The following is a 19005-nucleotide window of genomic DNA, read 5'->3' on the forward strand; positions in this document are numbered from 1 at the left end:
TCTCTATAAAACTATAAATATTAATTCAAGAGTCTCATTGACACAGAAGTGGAACTTACATTTTTTATAATATTTGCATTGTGTATGTATACCAAAATAATTGCTATGATGCAGGAAAACACTAAACAAACTAAGAAAATCGGAGCGTAAAAATGAACTTAGATAAAAATTATTCATGCATTTAGAGTCTGTCTGAATTTTCAGTCATGTGTGTTCCTTCCAGAATACTGCTCTCAAAACACAATTTCCCACAGCTAATTAAAGCGCACACTCTCTCTTTTACACACACACACACACACACACACACCCTGTGGCTTCCCCTTAACCCTGGATGTGTCTCTCCACGCCCCCCCTCCCTTTCCTCCGGAATGGTATGATCTGCATTTGATCGTAAACTGGAGGTGCCAAGCTGTGACAGCTTCCCAAACTCCACAGCCATTTGCTACGACCTAGGGCAGCCTGTATTCAGTGATGCTTTCCTTTTCCTCCGACAGGGGCAAATCGAAGTAGACAGCGAAACTATCTTCAGGTTAGCGGCACTCATTCTACAGGTAAGAACTGACAAACCGCTTTTTACTTGCTTGTTTTGTGTATTGGGTTTTGTGAACTGCCTGAAATTCGGAGACTTTTGCATGGGCCAGTAGCTGATGTTCTAAAGTCGCCTGGTTGTTTGCCAGAATAAGATGTGAGCCACCGTTTTCTGTTTTCGTGTGGTTTAAATGATGAGGGAGAATGTGGCATTGTGTGTCTCAGAAGAAAATGAAATTTAGACTTCACTGAGGAAGGAGCGTTAAGACCATATTCCTGGCAAAGAGCTCTGGGTGACTTGAATTTGGGAGGTGGCAGTTGTCACAACAGCTGTAATCTGCATTTAAATTTAGTAACTTTTGTATACTTTTTCTTGAGGTTGAGTTAAAGAGCCCTTTAATTCTTAAAGCCATGCATAGTAGAAAAACAGTGGGTTCTATGCTGGTTTAAAAAAAGAAAGTAAATGGCATGTGTTGGTTTATCTGTGTAATGATTTAAAAGGTCTGCATCCAGACTAAAAAGTGTGCTGCTCTGGTAGACAAGCATTTATCACGTGATCTTCAAAACTTAAAAGGAGAAATAATCATTTATGTGTTTTCAGATAGATTTGTCTTGTCTGTTAAAAACAAGAAAAATTAATGAGTAATAGCAATGTCCTAAATGCCACATTTTTCTCCAGTGTGGTAGATAGGGAAAATGTTCCTTGAGGAAAAAAAAAATTCGAAACAAAACTCGGGCATTTTAAGAGTAGAGAATGATCAAGAGTAAAAATTCTTTTAGCTTGATTAACATCAGTACAAACTGATCATCTTTTTTTTTTTTAGGAAGCCAAAGGGGATTACACCAGGTATGGTTCCTTTTCTGATATAACTATGCAGAATAACTCACTGAATCTTTTAATGCTATTTTAAATAACAATGGATGCAAAATCAAAAGAAAGTAGATCCCTAGGCGAGAGACGGAGGTCTCTTTCCTCTTCAAATAGAAACCTATTCTTTTGTGAATGAATCCAGGCAATGAAGCTTTCCAAGCTGGAGTGACAGAACTTGTTCTCAGAAATGCTCCAAAGTTCTATTTTCTGTCATCTGTTAGCAAATGAAAAAATCTATAAAAAGCTTGGGTAACCCATTCTGATTTTTTAAACTTATACTAATCCTGTGTTTGAAGAGATATACTATAAGCACAAAAAGATTAAATCCATCAGCTGCTTAGTTAAGGGATTAATAGGGGCTTTCTTTTTGCAGCTGCCCTGAAGGGGCCTCATCCTTCATACACTTGACCTAACAGTTGTATTGTTGCCACCGAGACACTTACTGGTCCTAACTGCCTAACTGGCCAAATCATCAGAGAGTGTTTATATTTGAATTCACCCTCCTCTGTCGTCTCCAGTCTGTTCTTTTCATGCAATAGTTGCCCTTGGAGTAGTAGAAAGGGTTAAAGGTGGAGGCCAGGCCTCTGATTCGAAACAGCTCACAGGCTGACGACTGGCTGAAAGCCTCGCCTCTACCGTGTTAATGTTCCACTCCGGGTAAACTTTACCAGTAGATTATTTACAGATCAACTAGTATTCATTCCCCGCCAAGTCTTTGACTAGTGTGCTCCTTAACAGACTGATAACCAGATCATGCCTTCCAGGCTTGAAAACTTGCAGTCTCAGAGTCATGCTTCACTTCAGAAACTCGTGCACTTTCCACATCTGCCCATTTAATTTGGTAGAATGACTGAGGCATCCACTTAACATGCCACGATCCACTCACCGCATTCTCTTTTCAGCTCTGTTCTGTGATTAAAAAAAAATTTTAGGTTAGTGAATAAGCTTTGAAGGAATCATAAAAATTACTGAAAGTGCAAGTCACTCAGTCAAGTCCGACTCTGTATAGTCCGTGGAGTTCTCCAGGCCAAAATACTGGACTGGGTAGCTTTTCCCTTCTCCAGGGGATCTTCCCAACCCAGGGATTGAACCAAGTTCTGCATTGCAAGTGAATTCTTTACCAGCTGAGCCACAAGGGAAGGCCAAGAATACTGGAGTGGGTAGCCTATTCCTTCTCCAACAAATCTTCCCTGATAGCTTCTTTGATAATTTTTTCTAATTAAAAGAAAATGTCAAGGCATTAAAAAGAAGATAAATTAGTCTCTAGGTCGTTAACATCAAGAGCAGCCGTGTTCTCCACTCTTGTCTTCCCTGGAGGAGCCATATTTCCTAGGAAGATCAGATATGCAAGGAATTCCTTCGCTAGGGGCTGAGTCTGAAGTTGATTTATAAATGAAGGCTTTCAGGGCCAACAACTCAGACTCCACTGTCTGTGCACTGCTAACCCTTCCTCCCCCACTTTCTCCTGGTCAAGCATGTGATGGACACCCTCTGAGCCTCATTTCCCCATCAAGATAATGGCACCTCCTTCACAGGTCTGTTGTGAGATTAACTGTATGGAAACATTGCCCAGAGCGGTATCTGGCATGCAGCAAGCTCTCTATACACTTTGGCTGTTATTATTAGCTATTTAAGTATCATTATTTCCCTCTTCATTATCATCATCCTGTCCCATCTCTTGGCAACCTCTGAAGAGCTTTTTGGGACCTACACAGGTATGAAGAAGCTGTAATCACATGGCAGGGGAAAGAATGAAAGAGAAAAAGATTGATTCCGCAAACCTCCTTTAGGGAAAATGGCTTGCCTGAGGCAGAAGAAGTCTTAAAAAGAACTGTACTTGGGTAGCCCAGACCTTTTAGCCCTAAGATGTCAAGTTTGGAGAGTTAGTCTGGCCAAACCCAAGTTAATCGTTTTCTTTAATTTCAGTGTGTTCCTGGTGCTTTCCTGAGTGATTACTAAAGAAATGGTGGACAGTGTCTTGAAATTGTCTAAACCATGCTGAGTAGTAGAAGGAGCTTGGAACTGGGAATCATGAAACCAGCACCGTGAAATTGAATGAGCCCTGTGCTCATTCTCAGCCTCCATTTCCTCATCTGTAAATTGGGACTAAGGAAAATGAGACTTGGCTGGGTAGTTTTGGCGCTATGAATGGATTCAAGGACTTTGTAGATTATAGTTTGTTGTACGAGCATTAGTTACTGCTGATGAGATTGAAAGAATAGGAAATATGAGCTTTTGTCATTGGGTATATAAAGAAGCAGAATTTTTGCTCATTGCCACCACTCCTTCCCTATTTGATCTCCTCCTCCCCTGAATGGAGAAGGTATATTTTTCCTCCAAAGTTTTGTTATAAAACTAATTTAGGAAAATCAGGCAAAAATAAAAAGTAGCCTTTGTGGCAATGTTATATACTGTTTAGAGTGAAGACATTAGAACCAGACAGACTCACTGAAGTCCCAGGTCTGCCCGTTATTACCTGTGCAATCTTGAGCAAGTTATTTAAATTTACCAAGCCTCAGTTTCCTCATCTGTGAAATAGGGCTTTTATTAGTGTATACCCCATAGAATTGCTATGATGACTGATTGAATTAATATATATAAAGTGCTTAGAATGGTTCCCCCAGTCGCCGCTTTCATATTCCATCAAATTGATGGACATAATCTACCACTCCTCTGTTGTCTTAAATATGAATTGCTTCCCATTTTTTGCTGATATAAATACTACTTTGATGAACATCTTTGTGTAATTGGGATTGGAGTTATCTGTGATTATTTTTCTAAGTGATGTTTCTCCACTGGGAACAAGCAAAGGCAAATTCCTCAAAGGAGGTCGAGTATGAAGTGCTGAAAGGGAACTTATACACGCCTGATACTTCCTTGATTCCTTCCAGAGAATCTGTTTTTCTATCCAGAGCTCCCTCAGTGACAGTTCTGAACTCCACATCTCTCTTGGCTTACATGCCATGGCTTTTAGAACTTCACTGAGTTTGCTCACTGAGGTTTAATTATGGATCAATAAAGATCCTCAAGTACTACCCTCCTGGAGTAGAGCCATGTGGCATTTTCAATTAAAACACTGATTGAACACCTAATTCTTGGGGCTGCTCTGGGCCACCCACTCCTTGTAAATATCTCATTCTTTCTCATATTTAGCATTTCTAACGCTGAACCCGCCAGCATCCCAGCCCCCAGACCAACTCCCCCGCTGCCTCCGCTTGTATAAGCTCCTTTCTCTCTTGAATCATCTCTCAGGATTTTCCCTTTTCCCTCCCACCTTTCTCCTCCACCTCAGACAGCTCCCTTCTTTCCTTCTATCAGAACACCAGCTTTCTCAGCTGTCAGTCTCCTCCAGTCAGCCTGACTGTAAAAGTATGCATGTGTGTGTTGATTGTTTGACTGCTTTCTGTAACATTATTTTAATAGTCCATGCCTGATTTCATTCAGTTCCTACCAGTTTTATCATCACCATTTAACAAACTAATGGATGGAAATTTTAGGCCAAACTCACTCACATAGTCAGTGAGTTCCTGGATCTGTTCCGATTCCATTGTGTACCACATAATACCCACACATAACCCCCTGTTATCTTCTTAAGACATAAATGTGATCGTTGTTGATTTCCACACATCTCTTATCTCCCATTGCATAGACATCCACCTTCCAAAACCCTAACCTGGCATTCAAGGCCCCATATAATCTGCATTAATACATTTTAACTAGCCACGCTCTACCATTCATACTCCTTAATATTTGTTCCCGACTCTCTTCTCTTTTCTTTACATACCCTATACTGTTTCGCCATCATGGCTATGTTCAAATTCTTCTTCCTAGAATGCCTTTTAAAACAACAATCCTCCTCCTCATTTTGTTTCTGCCCTCTTTCCTTCAGAGTATTTTAAGTTAACACTATCATAACCAAACCTTGCTCTCTGGAAAGTTAATTAAAATAGTGGCGTGAGGACTTCCATTTTCTTTAAATAGTTGACAGCCTGAATTTCCAAGTCAGCCCTTAAGCTGCAAAGATAACAAGCTACTTGGGTAACACAACACAGACAAACAGGATTCCTGAAAGCTGACACGGCGAGGTTTTATCACTGAGCCAGCTGCAAACGACTTTGTAAAAGCAAGGCATTTCTTTTCTTTTCTTTTTTTAAGATCCTGAAAGGTGGAAATTACCAAGAAACTGTGTGACTAGGGCACTTCTGCTTATAAGAAAAAATGACTACAATTTCATTTCAGTGCTGGGTCAGAATGATAGCATATTGTCACCTAGCTTCAAATGGGTAGGAATAATACACAATTTACAGCTGTGCTACAAAAATAGCAGCTGTTTCCCATGGGAAAGGAACTTCTCTAGATGCCTTGAGAGGAGTTAATGAAGGGAGGGGAAAAAAGAAATCAAAGGCTTTTAAAGAACTTGTCCTCCTACTTGTTACCTCTAGAGCACTTAAAGCTCTAAAATATCATTCCATTTCTGGGACCTTTAAAATCAGTGACGATGTTTAAAAAAAAAAAGCAGCTCCCATGGGCTAGGTGCTATGTTGAGTATGTCCTTATATCAATGGGAGGCAGACGTGAAGAGGAGCTTTGGAATTTAATTGCTTGGGTTCAAATCCAGGCCCAGGTACTTGCTGTAATACTGTGGATAACTAACTTCTCTGGAATCTGGAACTCAGTTGCTTTGTCTCTGTTGTTTGGCTTTACTGTTGCTATTAGTGTTAGTGCACTGAACCTTCCCACCAATCCTGTGATGACAGGCATTAGTGGTATCCCCATTTTACAGAGAGGAAAACTTAGCTGTGGAGAGAGTAAGTAGTGGACTGTCCAGGCCACATGGCAGGAGTGGCCCAGTTAGGACTCCGTGCCTGATGCTCTTGACCTTTGTCAGGAGTCTCCTGTTTAGTATTCTAACACAAACTTAAACTTGTAAGAATCATTACCTTCCGTGCTGACAGAATAAAGAAGGCTGACTTGACAAAAATTTAATGTTTCTGTCTGATTTCACACCAGAACTTTAATGAATCAGCAAAGAGCTTTTGTGAAAAACCTAGTAAGAAATGACTTTTCTTTCTCTTGGTGTTATGGCTATTTTAAGGCTTGATTTAAACATAGTTCTTTTATCAATCAGTTCAGCACATTAATATATAGTTTTAATGATTGGTTAGTACTTCTATGTGTCAGGCTGTTCTACATGTTTTACAAACAGTAACTCGTTAATCGTCATCTCTACTCATGATATTGGTGGAATATTATTCCCACTTTACAACTGAGATTAAGACACTTTGTGTGGGTAATATTTATATTACTCAATTATGGTTTAACATTTCCCCATGACTTCTCCAGATGTTGAGTTGTTACATTGAATAAACACACAAGATAACAAGTAGGGAGCTGCAGACAAATAAGCGTGGGAACTATATTGTTGAAAGCAGAAACCAACAAATACTATAAAGCAATTATGCTTCAATTAAAAATAGATAAATGGAAAAAAAACTCAACAGAGTTTAAGTTCTTTTTGATCAGTTTCAAATCCACTCCTGTGCATGGCAGGTCTCCCAGAAGAAAACACATAAACAGTGTTTCCCACACTTTCTTGTCCCTGATGTTCGAGCCTTACCCAGACCAGTGTTCTGTGCACTTCACTTTGTGAAGTGGGGGCTTGTTTATTTGGTGAAAGCTCAGTATTAAAATGCTTTTAAAAGACAAGCAGTTCCTTTTCTTTGTACTGCCTGTCAGATTCTTACATCTCTCAATTTTAATTCCAATAGCTCTTAAGGTAAACATTCATCAAATTCTGAACTTGCTTTTTCTGAAGAGCCCTGAATTTGGAAAGAATCATCCATCCCATACAGTGGGTGCTTTTTCATCTGCTCTGCAGATAGAGTATTAGGGCTGCCCCCATATTATGCATTGGAACCCTCATTTCACGCATGATGAACTAACAAGTGACATACCCATGACAGTTCAGGTTGACAGGACCAGACTTACGGTCCCCAGGTCTCCCCTCCCATCGCAGAGTACCATTCTGACTTACACATGTATCGGGAGCCCTCCACAGATCCTTGCTGTCCCTGATGGAGGGCAGTGCGGGCAGCAGGCAGTGGACTCTCTGGTGAGCGATGTTATCAGTGGAGCGGCCCCAAGCCTAATATTAGTCACTTGAGGAGATAGCTTAAGAGTGAGAAGGCAGGAAATGAGCACTCCATCAGCACTGACCTTGGAATGCTTGGTCTTTTTCTCATTGCTGGACCCTATTCACCCTTGTATTCAATAGATTAAACACCGAATACCTAACAATATACAAGGCACTGGACCACTAAGGGCTGTGGTGGAGGCAGACTAAGTTTCCGGTCTTTTACTACTTAGCCACAGTCATTTTACATCCTTTATAAGAGACACTGGAAAGTTCTGGGCCCTGGATTCAGACAGGCAGGCATGAGCTGAATGAGACAAGCCTTCCGCATCTACTAGTGACATGACCTTGAGCCAGTTCAAGCCATTGAACCTAAGGTCCCTTTTAAAAAATTTATTTGTTTTTAACTGAAGGATGATTGTTTTACAATATTGTGTTGGTTTCTGCCATATATCAACATGAATCAGCCATAGGTATACATATGTCCCCCCACTCCCGAACCTCTGTCCCACCTCCCACCCCATCCCACCCCTCTAGGTTGTCACAGAGCCCCTGGTTTGAATTCCCTGAGTCGTACAGCAAATTCCTACTGGCCATCTATTTTATATATGATAGTGTTTCCATGCTACTTCTCCATTTGTCCCACCCTCTCCTTCCCGCCCCCCAACACCTGTGTCCACAAGTCTTTTCTCTATGTCTGCATCTCCATTGCTGCCCTGCAAATAAGTACATCAGCACCATCTTTCTAGATTCCATATATTTGCGTTAATATACGATATTTGTGTTTTTCTTTCTGACTGACTTTGTATAATAGGTTCTAGGTTCATCCACCTCCCTAAGGTCCCTTTGCTTTAAGGGATTTGTTGTGAGAATTGAATGAGATCACACACCTTGCAGGATGCCTAGTACAGAAGGAAGACTTGGTACCTGGGACTTTGCTTCCACTAAGTCTGTCGAGTATACTGAGATGCATTGTTGTTGTTTTACCATGTTAACTTTTTTCTTTTTTTAGTTTATTAGTTTTTGGCTGTGCTGGTCTTTGTTGTTACACTAAGGCTTTCCCTAGTTGTGACAGGTGGTGGCCACTCCTTGCTGCCGTGTGCGGGCTTGTCATCGTGCTGGCTTCTCTTGTTGTGGAGCACGGACTGCAACTTGTGGACTTTGGTAGTTGGGATGCATGGGCTTCGTTGCTCCGAGACATGTGAGATCATCCCAGAAAAGGGTTCAAGTGTATGTCCTGTGCATTGGTAGGCACACTGCTCACCACCAGCCTATCAGGGAAGTCCTCCTATCTGAACCATTTTAAGTTGCTGGACAACCATCACCACATCCATCTCCAAGATCTTCCATCTTGAAAAATGGAAACTCTGTACCCATTACATAATAACCCTTCTCTCCTTCCCCCTAAGCTTCTAACAGTCACCATTCTACTTTCCATCTCCACGAATTTGCCTATTCTGGATGCCTTATATAAGTGAACTCATACAGTATTTGTCTTCCTGTGACTGGCTTCTTTCACTCAGCATAATGTCCTCATGTTTCATCCATATTGTACCATGTGTTAGAATTTCCTGTGCTTTAGGACTAATATTCCACTATATGCATTTACCACTTTTGCTTATCCATTCATCTGTGAGTGAATACTTGGGTTACACCACTTTTTGGCTCTTATGAATAATACTGATATGAACACAAATATCTTTTTTGAGTCCTGAATTTCAATTCTTTTGAGAAGAGAGATGTATCTTTAAACAGAGTCCCTGGCTTCCAGACACTCCACCGTTCATTGGAGTGAGGGTGGGATGAAGGCATTGGAATGTAGGATGGATATCAGATCCTTGTTCTAAATCATGAGATCTCATCAAAAGTAACACTTAAGAAGCTCAGTACTTACATTAGAATACATTTGTAGGTGAATATTTATTGACATGGAAAAATGATTACAATATAGAAAATAGAAAAAAGCATATGTATCATCCTTTTTTTATTAAAAAAAACATGTATGCCAATATATTCAAATATATGATACATGTATAAAAACTAGTCTGTAAGTTATAGCACAGTGCACTAACCTCTAAATTGTTTTGTTCATACAGCCCCATTCATTTGTATACATTTAATTATTTATTTCATTATACAGTTATAGATTTGAAAGTGAAAGTCACTCAGTCACGTCTAGTTCTTTGCAACCCCATGGATTATACAGTCCATGGAATTCTCCAGGCCGGAATACTGGAGTGGGTAGCCTTTTCCCTTCTCCAGAGGATCTTCCCAACCCAGGGATCGAACCCAGGTCTCCCGCATTGCAGGCAGATTCCTTACCAGCTGAGCCACCAGAGAAACCCAAAAATACTGGAGTGGGTAGCCTATCCCTTCTCCAGAAGATCTTCCCAACCCAGGAATTGAACCGGGGTCTCTTGCACTGCAGGCAGATTCTTTACCAGCTGCGCTAACAGGGAAGCCCATAGTTGTAGACATGGAGAACTATATTAGCATCATGTATATTGTAAAATACTCACAAAAGAGTCATCATCAAAAGCAGTGACATAGAGTAACATGTTCAAAGAATGCATACAAAGAAAGTATCATTAGAAGATGTAGTATTTTCTTTCTGCACACCTACAGACTCCCCACCAAAAAGACTGCTGTAGAGTGGATTCTGAAGTTAGGCAAAACTGAGTTTGACTCCAGATCCTGCTTCTCACTGGTGAACAATCTTACCTGTGTTATTGAACATCTCTCTACTGCAGTTTCCCATCTGTAAATAAGAATAATTACAGTTCTTTTTAAAAAGTAAAAAAAAATTTTTAATTGAGGTATGATTGACTTGTAACCATATATTAGTTTCAGGTATATAACATAATGATTCAATATTTGTATGTATTACAAAATGATCACCACAACAAGTCTAGTTAAAATCCATCACCATACATAGTTACAAAATTTTTTTTCTTGTGATGAGGACATTTAAGATCTACTCTCTGAACAACTTTCAAATTTGCAAAACAAATTTGTCCTGTTTATGGTAGAGGTAAAAAAAAAAAATTAAGCTGATACTATTGTCATGACTGAGTTATCTTGGGATGGGTGGGATAGAAATGTTTGCAATTTGCCTTCTTCACATGTCAGTGTGTTTTCATTTATTGATAATGAATATACGGTGCTTATGTCAGAATTTTTTTAAGTGTTATTTTGTACTGTTATAAAGCTCATAGATTAGCACAGTGACCTACAGATCTCTGACACTGCATCGTTTTTCAAAATGAATGTAAGATTCATGGAACACTACCCACTTGACCTAACGGAAACTTCCCAAACCAAGGCTTAAAGCCCTTCCCTGCCACCCCAGAGCAACAAGGCAGCGAGCTTGTGATTCCCCGCGGCATGTGGGGGGCCATGTCCAGAACTGCTGGCCCCCGGGGGTCTGTATGCCTTTGTGAACAGGCTCATTTACTTCTGGGCACAGGCGCCTGAGGCTGGGCAGGCAGAAAGGAAGCAATTAAGACAGTGGAAACCTACCAGGGAAAAATGCTGTTGGCGGGGCAGACTTCACCAGGGTGTGACCTGTGCAGTCACACAGGGCCCCCTGCTCAGAAGGGACCCACGCTCAGTTTGACACTCTTCTGTAGCCATCTTGAGATTCCTCATGATTTTTTAAACAAAGAAGCTCCATATTTTAATTTTTCACTGGGTCTTGCAAATTGTGTAGCTTGGTCCTGGTTGTTGAAAACTGTAAGGCCTGGGTATTAGATGGATTATTAAAGAAAGGATCCTCTTGTAGGCGTCTAAACAGGTACTCCGTTGATGAAGGTGGAACCTCACAGAAATCTGCAAAAAAGTCCTTTTGCATGTACGTCTGGGAACCTCTTAGCCTCTTTCTGATTTCAATACGTATGATCTCCCAGGTCCGAGGCACAGGCAATAACATGACCTAGACCTCCTAGGGCCATTATGAAAATCAAGAGAGAAAATGCCCATAAAAGCGTTTGAACTGTGCCTGGTACCTGTAATTCTCATTTCCGGCAGCAGTGGAATATCATCAGCCCTGGCTCAGACCTTGGGGTTTCACTGGCTTCCCCTCAACTCCTGGCAACCACCATTCTACCCTCTGTCTCTCTGAATTTCTAAAGTGTTTTTATTTTCAATATTTACAGATTTTTGTGTTAACCTCATTCTCAGCCTAAGTCATTTTTGTGGATTATATTTCTTCTAAAAGACATGAAGTTTCAAAGTAGACAGGATCAGAGTTCTTGGCAAGCTGGCTAATGTTTAGAAAAAAAGTCTCTCATCACATTTTCATTATTATAAGAAATTCTTCAGATTCTAAAAAAAAAAGTAGTTTGACAGTTGATCCCTATCAAGCATGCAGATGGACAGAGTAATTTGTCCTTGGTTACAAGTTAGACAACAGACAAGAGTTTAACAAAGGAATTCTAGATGAGAGGACGCTGAGTTTCCCACAACACAAGCTGGTTTCTTGTCTCTGGTAGAATGCAGAGATAAGGAGGGTCTGGTACAAATTCCACGGACTGGTCATGATGTTGGAGGAGCAAGTTTCAAGGCTGCACTTCCACCAGTTACCGTGGGTTCTGTTGAATCAATCCTAAAGCCACTTACAACTAGGGACTTGCCAAGCTGCTTCCAAAGTTCTTTACCCATGTGGTTTATTACCAACTGTTAGGATTGCCAGACTGAACACATAAAATAAACAAGGGATAACTTTTTTTAGTGTGTGTTCTAAATGTTTAATCTGGCAACTCTAACCTAGATCACCCACTGGGGATTCTTCTCAGTGTTAAGAAGCCACCCCTAGCCTGTTTTGAGGATGAATGAAGTAAAGTGTTTGGTATAATTGTTGGCCTCCTGTGCTGTGATCAGAAAGGAAAGAATACATTTAATGAACATAGGCAGGTGCCTTCATAGCAACATAGCTTCATAGCATCTTCCCAAGAATGCCAGAAAACACATCAGTATCCCTGTCTTTATAATGAGGAAACCGAGGCTTACATAGGTTAGTTTAGCTAAGTCCTATAAACATGGAGACCTGGAACTGAATCCAGTTCTAGATCCTGACCTTATTACTGCACATCACAGGTCTAGGGCCAGCCAGAGCACGTCTGTTGATTTGTTTCTAAGTATGTGATGGTTTTACAGTGGCCTATGTCCCAACCCTGGCTGCCCATGTACCAGCTCTGGTGGGACAGCAGGCAGCCAGGTGACCTCTCTAAGCCTCCGTTTCCTTATCTGTAAGTTAGAAACAGCTCCTACACCTCAGTTTGCTATAAGGATTGAATGACATCCTTTTTTTTCTCTTTCTCTTTTTGTATAAGTAAAATGCTGAGCACTTGTCTGCCACATAGCACACGCCCTTTTTCTTTTAGAGCCACAGAAGTTTCTAATTTATTGTCTTGTGAAGGAACAGAGAGGTCCAAGGCAGCTAGAAACCAAGGGCAGCCTAGGAATGTATGCTCACAGCAGAACCCCAAGGAAGGAGCTGCATCTGATTAAGATGAAGTGGGGTGTCCCTCCTTTTCCCAGAAGGGATGGGGGCATCCCTAGCTTCTATAATCCTTTCAGTTCTCACTTTCCACTCCAAAAAGGCGACTGCCTGATTTGGCTTGAGGTGCGATCAAGACCTGATTAAATGGGGTGGGGAGGAAATCCCAAGAATAGAAAGACCCTCTGACTTGGGAGGGGAGGGGAAGAGTTCTGGCTCAGCCCTGGCTTTTCCGGCCCCTCCCCCTGTTCTCTCCACCCAGCTTCCCAGTTCCCTCCTCTCCTTCCTCCTCCTCCCCTGCTGCAGCTCAGCTTAAACCTGGAGTCCTGAGAACCAGCCAGACAGCCTCTGGTCCTCTTGATCTAGCGCCACCTCAGCTAAAGGCCCCTGGTAAGTCTTTGGTCGCTGGGCCCTGTTTCCCGCATCTACAAACTCAGGGTCGAACGAGACTAACTCAGATCTCTTAACCAGCTGGCAGGGTTTGGTCTGAAGGGGTGGGAAGTGAGGCAGGCACTTTATTTTAGCTATTATGAAATTGTCTCAGTCTGTGAGCAGTTTTACTAAAAACTGTTTGCAGTAATCAGTGGTGGCATTAGAATCGGGTGGATCTGAGCCCAGCTTTTTGCCTTGGCATATGATTGACTATGAATGAGATTGACCGCTTGTTTCCCTCTTTCTCCAGCTGCTCCCAAGCCCTCTATCCTGTAACAGAAAGAACTCGTCAAGGGTTGAGATTTTGCTATGACCTTTTTAGCTAGGATTACAAATGGGGCATCAGGGACTTCCCTAGCAGTCCGGTGATTGAGATAACCTGAGTCCGCTGCAGAGGGTGCAGGTTTGATCCCTGGTCAGGGAGCTAAGATCTCACATGCTGGGTAGCACAGCTGGAAAAAAAAAGTGTCAAACTCAATAAAGTTTGAAAAATAAAAATCAGGGATTAGGAACACCTTGTGTGGTTTAAGGAACCTTTGTTGGATGCTAGGCTTCTCAGATGGGCTTGCATGCCCTAAAATTCTGCTAAAAATGACTGCAGTCTGACTTTGTAGCTCTTAGAAAGTTTTTTTTTTTTAAACTAAGTTTAGAATCTTTGCTATTAGAGGACAGCTACATATAGTAGTTGGTTTGGTTTAAGAAGCACTGAGTGATAATGCATATTCAGTCTGGTTATCTGTAATCAGATCTTTGTGGTTTAATACAGATTTTTACTAAACCAGATTGTATTGTTCAATCATCAAGTCTTGTCTGACCCTTTGCAATCCATGGGCTGAAGCACACCAGCTCTCCCTGTCCCTCACCATCTAAAATCAGATTATCTAGTTTTAAAAAAGCAACCTATCTTTACCCTAGAAACTAAGTTTAGTAGAATCAATGAGTGGCCGCTATAACTACAAATTCCAAAACCTCAAGTTAAGCTGGCAAAAGCCTTCTCTTTTCTCCTTTGCTCTCCTTCCTTGTTTTCTGTCCCTTCATTTTGAAACTAGAGAAGTTAGGCAGAGTTGTCTAAGTGTAGGCTTGGAATCATATCAGCTTCTTTCTTGCTGAGTTTAAATGAAATCTCTTTTAAATCTCAGTTTTCACATCTATGTAACAGGGATGCTGGTGATAATAGCAGAACCTGTAGAGAGGTTTTAGCCCAGTCTCTGAAGCCTAATAATGTTCAGTGAGTGTGAGCATTTCTTTTTAGGGACTGAATGGAGGTACCTACTCTGTCTGTATAACTGCTGGGTCAGCCTTGGAAGGGGCTTCCCAGGTGGCTCAGTGGTAAAGAATCCACCTGGCAATGCAGGAGATGCAGGCTCCATCCCTGGGTCGGGAAGATCGCCTGGAAGAGGAAATGACAACCCATTCCAGTATTCTTGCCTGGAAAATCCCATGGACAGAGGAGCCTGGTAGGCTACAGTCCGTGGAGTCGCAGAGAGTCGGACACGACTGAGTAACTAAACAACAAGGGCCTCAGAAGGGTCTCCTAAAACTAACCTACTGGGCTTCCTCAGCCTCTTTGACCTTCTTTCCTGTTTTAAATGGTAGATTTTATCTCTTTCTTGAAAACCTCCCTGTGTTCATATTATGTGTTCATTCTGTTATTCTGTTCCTGTGGTTCTCAAGTCATTTATTAAACAGATTGCTGGGTCCCAGCTTCAGCCCTTCTGGTTCTATAGGTCTGGAGTGGGGTCCCAGAATTTGCATTTCTAACACATCCTCAAATAGTGCTGATGCTGCTGGCCAGGGGGTTATAAGAGCTACTGTGTTTTCTCATGCTCGACAACCTTTAATATCCCTTTACCTGGGAATTAGTAGAGAGAAATTTACTGTTAGAATTCCCTAGTTATACAGTCAGGAAGGTAATGAACTGGATTCATCATTGAAGGCCAAGTTCCCAGATAACTGAAAAAAAAACATGATTTTTCTTTTTTAATTAAAAAAGAGTGATGTGAAGGCTATCTGGCCACTGAAAAAATGCTCTAAGTAAACTGATAACGTATCTTAAACTGCTAACAACCAAAGTGTTGACCAACACTGATATCATAGTTGAGGAAATTAGTGCTTATGTTCTGTATCCAAGATCCTTCTAATAATACCATGGTTAAGCAAGCTGTCAGGGCTTCCCAGATGGCACTAGTGGTAAAGAATCCGCCTGCCAATGCAGGAGATGCAGGTTTGATCCCTGGGTCCAGAAGATCCCCTAGAGAAGGAAATAACACCACTCCAATATTGCCTGGAAAATTCCATGGTCAGAGGAGCCTGGTGGGTACAGTCCATGAATCACAAAGAGTCTGACATGACTGAGCAGACATACACACATCCTTAAAGACCAGGTCCACCCAGAATGCTTTAGTAGTTGCATTGACACCTGTTACACCATTTAACAAACATTAAATACACTTTTTCTGGCTGTTGTAATCATTGCCATGGCCCGTTCCTTCAGTTTAGTACAAAACTTTGACAGCCAGGTCAGCTCTCCAACAAGCACAGATAAGAAAGGGCTTATCACCAACCTCTGTGCAGGCAATTCCAGAAGACTGGCAAACGTTTCTAATTTACACCAGTTCCTAATGACAGTAAATCTTTAGCTTGCACAGAGCACAGTATTAAATAGAGCTCCCAGCTGTGACAACTCGCTTGGATTCTCGGAGGCCCCTTAAGCTGTCTGGTAGACTTTATCTTGAGTGTTCAACAGGCATTTACTATAGCTTTTTTATATTTGCATATGCGTTTAATGGGACTTCCCTGGTGGTTCAGTGGTAAAGAATCTGCTTGCAATGCAGGAGACCTGGGTTTAATCCCTGGGTTGGGAGGATCCCCTGGAGAAGGGATTGGCAACCCACTGCAGTATTCTTGCCTGGAGAATTCCATGGACAGAGGAGCCTGGTGGGCCACAGTCCATGGGGTCACAAAGAGTCGGACACAACTGAGAGACTAAACAACATACATTTAATGAAATGTGGATTTTGAGTTACGCTTATGTGTGGGTGAGAAGAAGACTCCAGTCCCAGGTTACTTCCTAAAGAGCTTAATTTTTGTCTTGGTGACATTTGACACTCATTTCCATGGGTCATTGTGCTTTTCAGATAAGGAAGAGCTTTAGCATCAAAAAGAAAAGGAAAGTTTGAGGCTTGGCTTTTTTTTTTTTTTTTAAGTGTTCTATAAACCTAGGGATGCTCCCACACCAAATACTGACAGTTACCATCTTCAAGGGATCTCATTCAGTGATTGGTTTGCTCCAAAACGGCCAGCAACCACCGTTTGCTAATTGCCTGAACTCCCTTGCCCTCCAGCCTCAGTATGGCAGGTGGCTGATTATAACTGTGGGCAAGTCCCCAACTAGGCACAAACAGGTGCACACATCTGCTGGGGGTGGCTGTTTCCACACAACTGCTCCAGCACACACAAAGGATGGCCTCAGTTTTGCCAGCCACGTGGCTGTCTCAGAAAGGGGTGAGGTTGGCACATTCCTCCAGGGCTTGTGAGATCAGGAAAGAAAAACAAAAGCCTGTAAAAGGGGGTTCTTGGGAATGCCAAAAACAATCTTCAAGGCAAAAGGAGCCGCCGGTGGCTAACCAGTAACAGTGGGTCCCGGGCCACTTCCTTCTAGAAAGCTGTCAGAATACGAACCTGGAATACCTGGTGATGGGGGCAGGGGTGGGGGTTTAGCCTAAGTCATCCGATAAAAGGCAGCATTCTTCATTGTAGCATCTGAATTCCTGTTGAAAGGATGAAGAATAGCAATTTCTGGTTTGTTACCGACAAGTAGAAAGTCCTGTAGATTTATGGGCATTGTCTCTGGCTAGGACTTAGAAAAAGCAGTCCCCCTTGGCAGTTCTAGTCAAGTGAGTCTTTAAAATAACACTTCCACTGTGTGAGGCTCAAGAACGTCCACACAGAGTGAGTGTGTTTACTCCTGGGGAGAGGCAGAGACATCTCGGGCCAGGCTTGCTTACATCCAGCTGGTCAGGGGCCCTCCCTGGGGATTCTGAGGTCGCTCCTCATTCATACAAACCCAGCCTCCCGCCCTGCCTGCCTGCCTGTCTGTCAGCCCTGGGAGGGGAGGGCCCCTCTGTGCTCTAGCCAGACCTGGGCCTCCCCACTTTTCCCCCACCCACTCGCAGGATCCACGTGGTCTCAGCTCCCAGGCAAATTCCCCAGCTGGGGTTCTTCAGAGGGTGAACAAATAAGCATTCAGCTACTGTCAGTCTACTCACACTTGAAATCCTGCCTGGTTCTAAACTCTGAAAATGATCGGGATGAACTTGAAAGTAATCCCCTGGTGTTTCTAACACTTGCCCTCTAACTGGCCCTGGACTTGCTCACCAGCACCCTACCTTTCACCCACTAGTCATATTTAACTTAGTTTTTGATGTCAATTATATCACCCGGATCACTGGATGTGAATTCTATCACCAGATGGCACCACCCTTATGGCAGAAAGTGAAGAAAAACTATAGAGTCTCTTGATGAAGGTGAAAGAGGAGAGTGAAAAAGTTGGCTTAAAACTCAACATTCAGAAAACTAAGATCATGGCATCTGGTCCCATCACTTCATGGCAAATAGATGGGGAAACAATGGAAACAATGACAGACTTTATTCTTTATTCTTTTATTTATTCTTGGGGGCTCCAAAATCACTGCAGATGGTGACAATTAAAAGACGCTTGCTCCTTGGAAGAAAAGCTATGACCAACCTAGACGGCATGTTAAAAAGCAGAGATATTACTTTGCCAACAAAAGTCTGTCTAGTCAAAGCTATGGTTTTTCCAGTAGTCATGTATGGATGTGAGAGTTGAACTATAAAGAAAGCTCAATACTCAAGAATTGATGCTTTTGAACTGTGGTGTTGGAGAAGACTCTTGAGAGTTACTTGGACTGCAAGGAGATCCAACCCGTCCATCCTAAAGGAAATCAGTCCTGAGTAGTCATTGGAAGGTCTGATGCTGAAGCTCTAACTCCAGTACTTAGGCCACTTGATGCGAAGAACTGACTCATTGCAAGACCCTGATGCTGGGAAAGATTGAAGGCAGGAGGAGAAGGGGATGACAGAGGATGAGATGGCTGGATAGCATCTCTGACTCGATGGACATGAGTTTGAGTAAGCTCTGGGAGTTCATGATGGACAGGAAGGACTGGCGTGCTGCAGTCCATGGTGTCGCGAAGAGTAGGACACAACTGAGTGACTGAACTGAACTGATAATCACCAGGAAGAATGTGTAAAACATGCATGAATGGTTTAAAAAACAGATTAGAAGTTGCACAGCCATGTGACCACACCCAGTGAGGAATGTTGCCAGGGCCCCACCCCACGCCCATTGTGTACTAGCGCACCCCTTTCCCAATAAACATTCTCTGTTTCCCCAATTGTACTCTGACTCTATGTAACTTATTTTCTTGTTTTGCTTTATATTGTGTCACCTGTGTATGATCCTCTGTATTCATTTTGTTTGCTTTCGAACATATGTACAGGGGATGGTGATGTATATATTAC

The 19005-nt window shown here is 42.1% G+C and overlaps 1 protein-coding gene across 5 annotated transcripts in view; it reads left to right on the top strand.

Annotated features, from left to right (window-relative positions):
• Positions 1 to 19005, top strand: part of FRMD4B (FERM domain containing 4B) — a 358740-nt gene that overhangs the window by 283295 nt on the left and 56440 nt on the right. For all 5 annotated transcript variants that reach the window (XM_005222661.5, XM_005222659.5, XM_024982740.2 and 2 more), the window contains 2 exons: positions 495 to 551; positions 1353 to 1375. In XM_005222661.5, coding sequence (XP_005222718.1) covers positions 495 to 551; positions 1353 to 1375 — 80 coding nt within the window. The remainder of the gene's footprint in view (positions 1 to 494; positions 552 to 1352; positions 1376 to 19005) is intronic.

Source organism: Bos taurus, chromosome 22, assembly GCF_002263795.3.
Source record: "Bos taurus isolate L1 Dominette 01449 registration number 42190680 breed Hereford chromosome 22, ARS-UCD2.0, whole genome shotgun sequence".
Classification (NCBI taxonomy): domain Eukaryota; kingdom Metazoa; phylum Chordata; class Mammalia; order Artiodactyla; family Bovidae; genus Bos; species Bos taurus.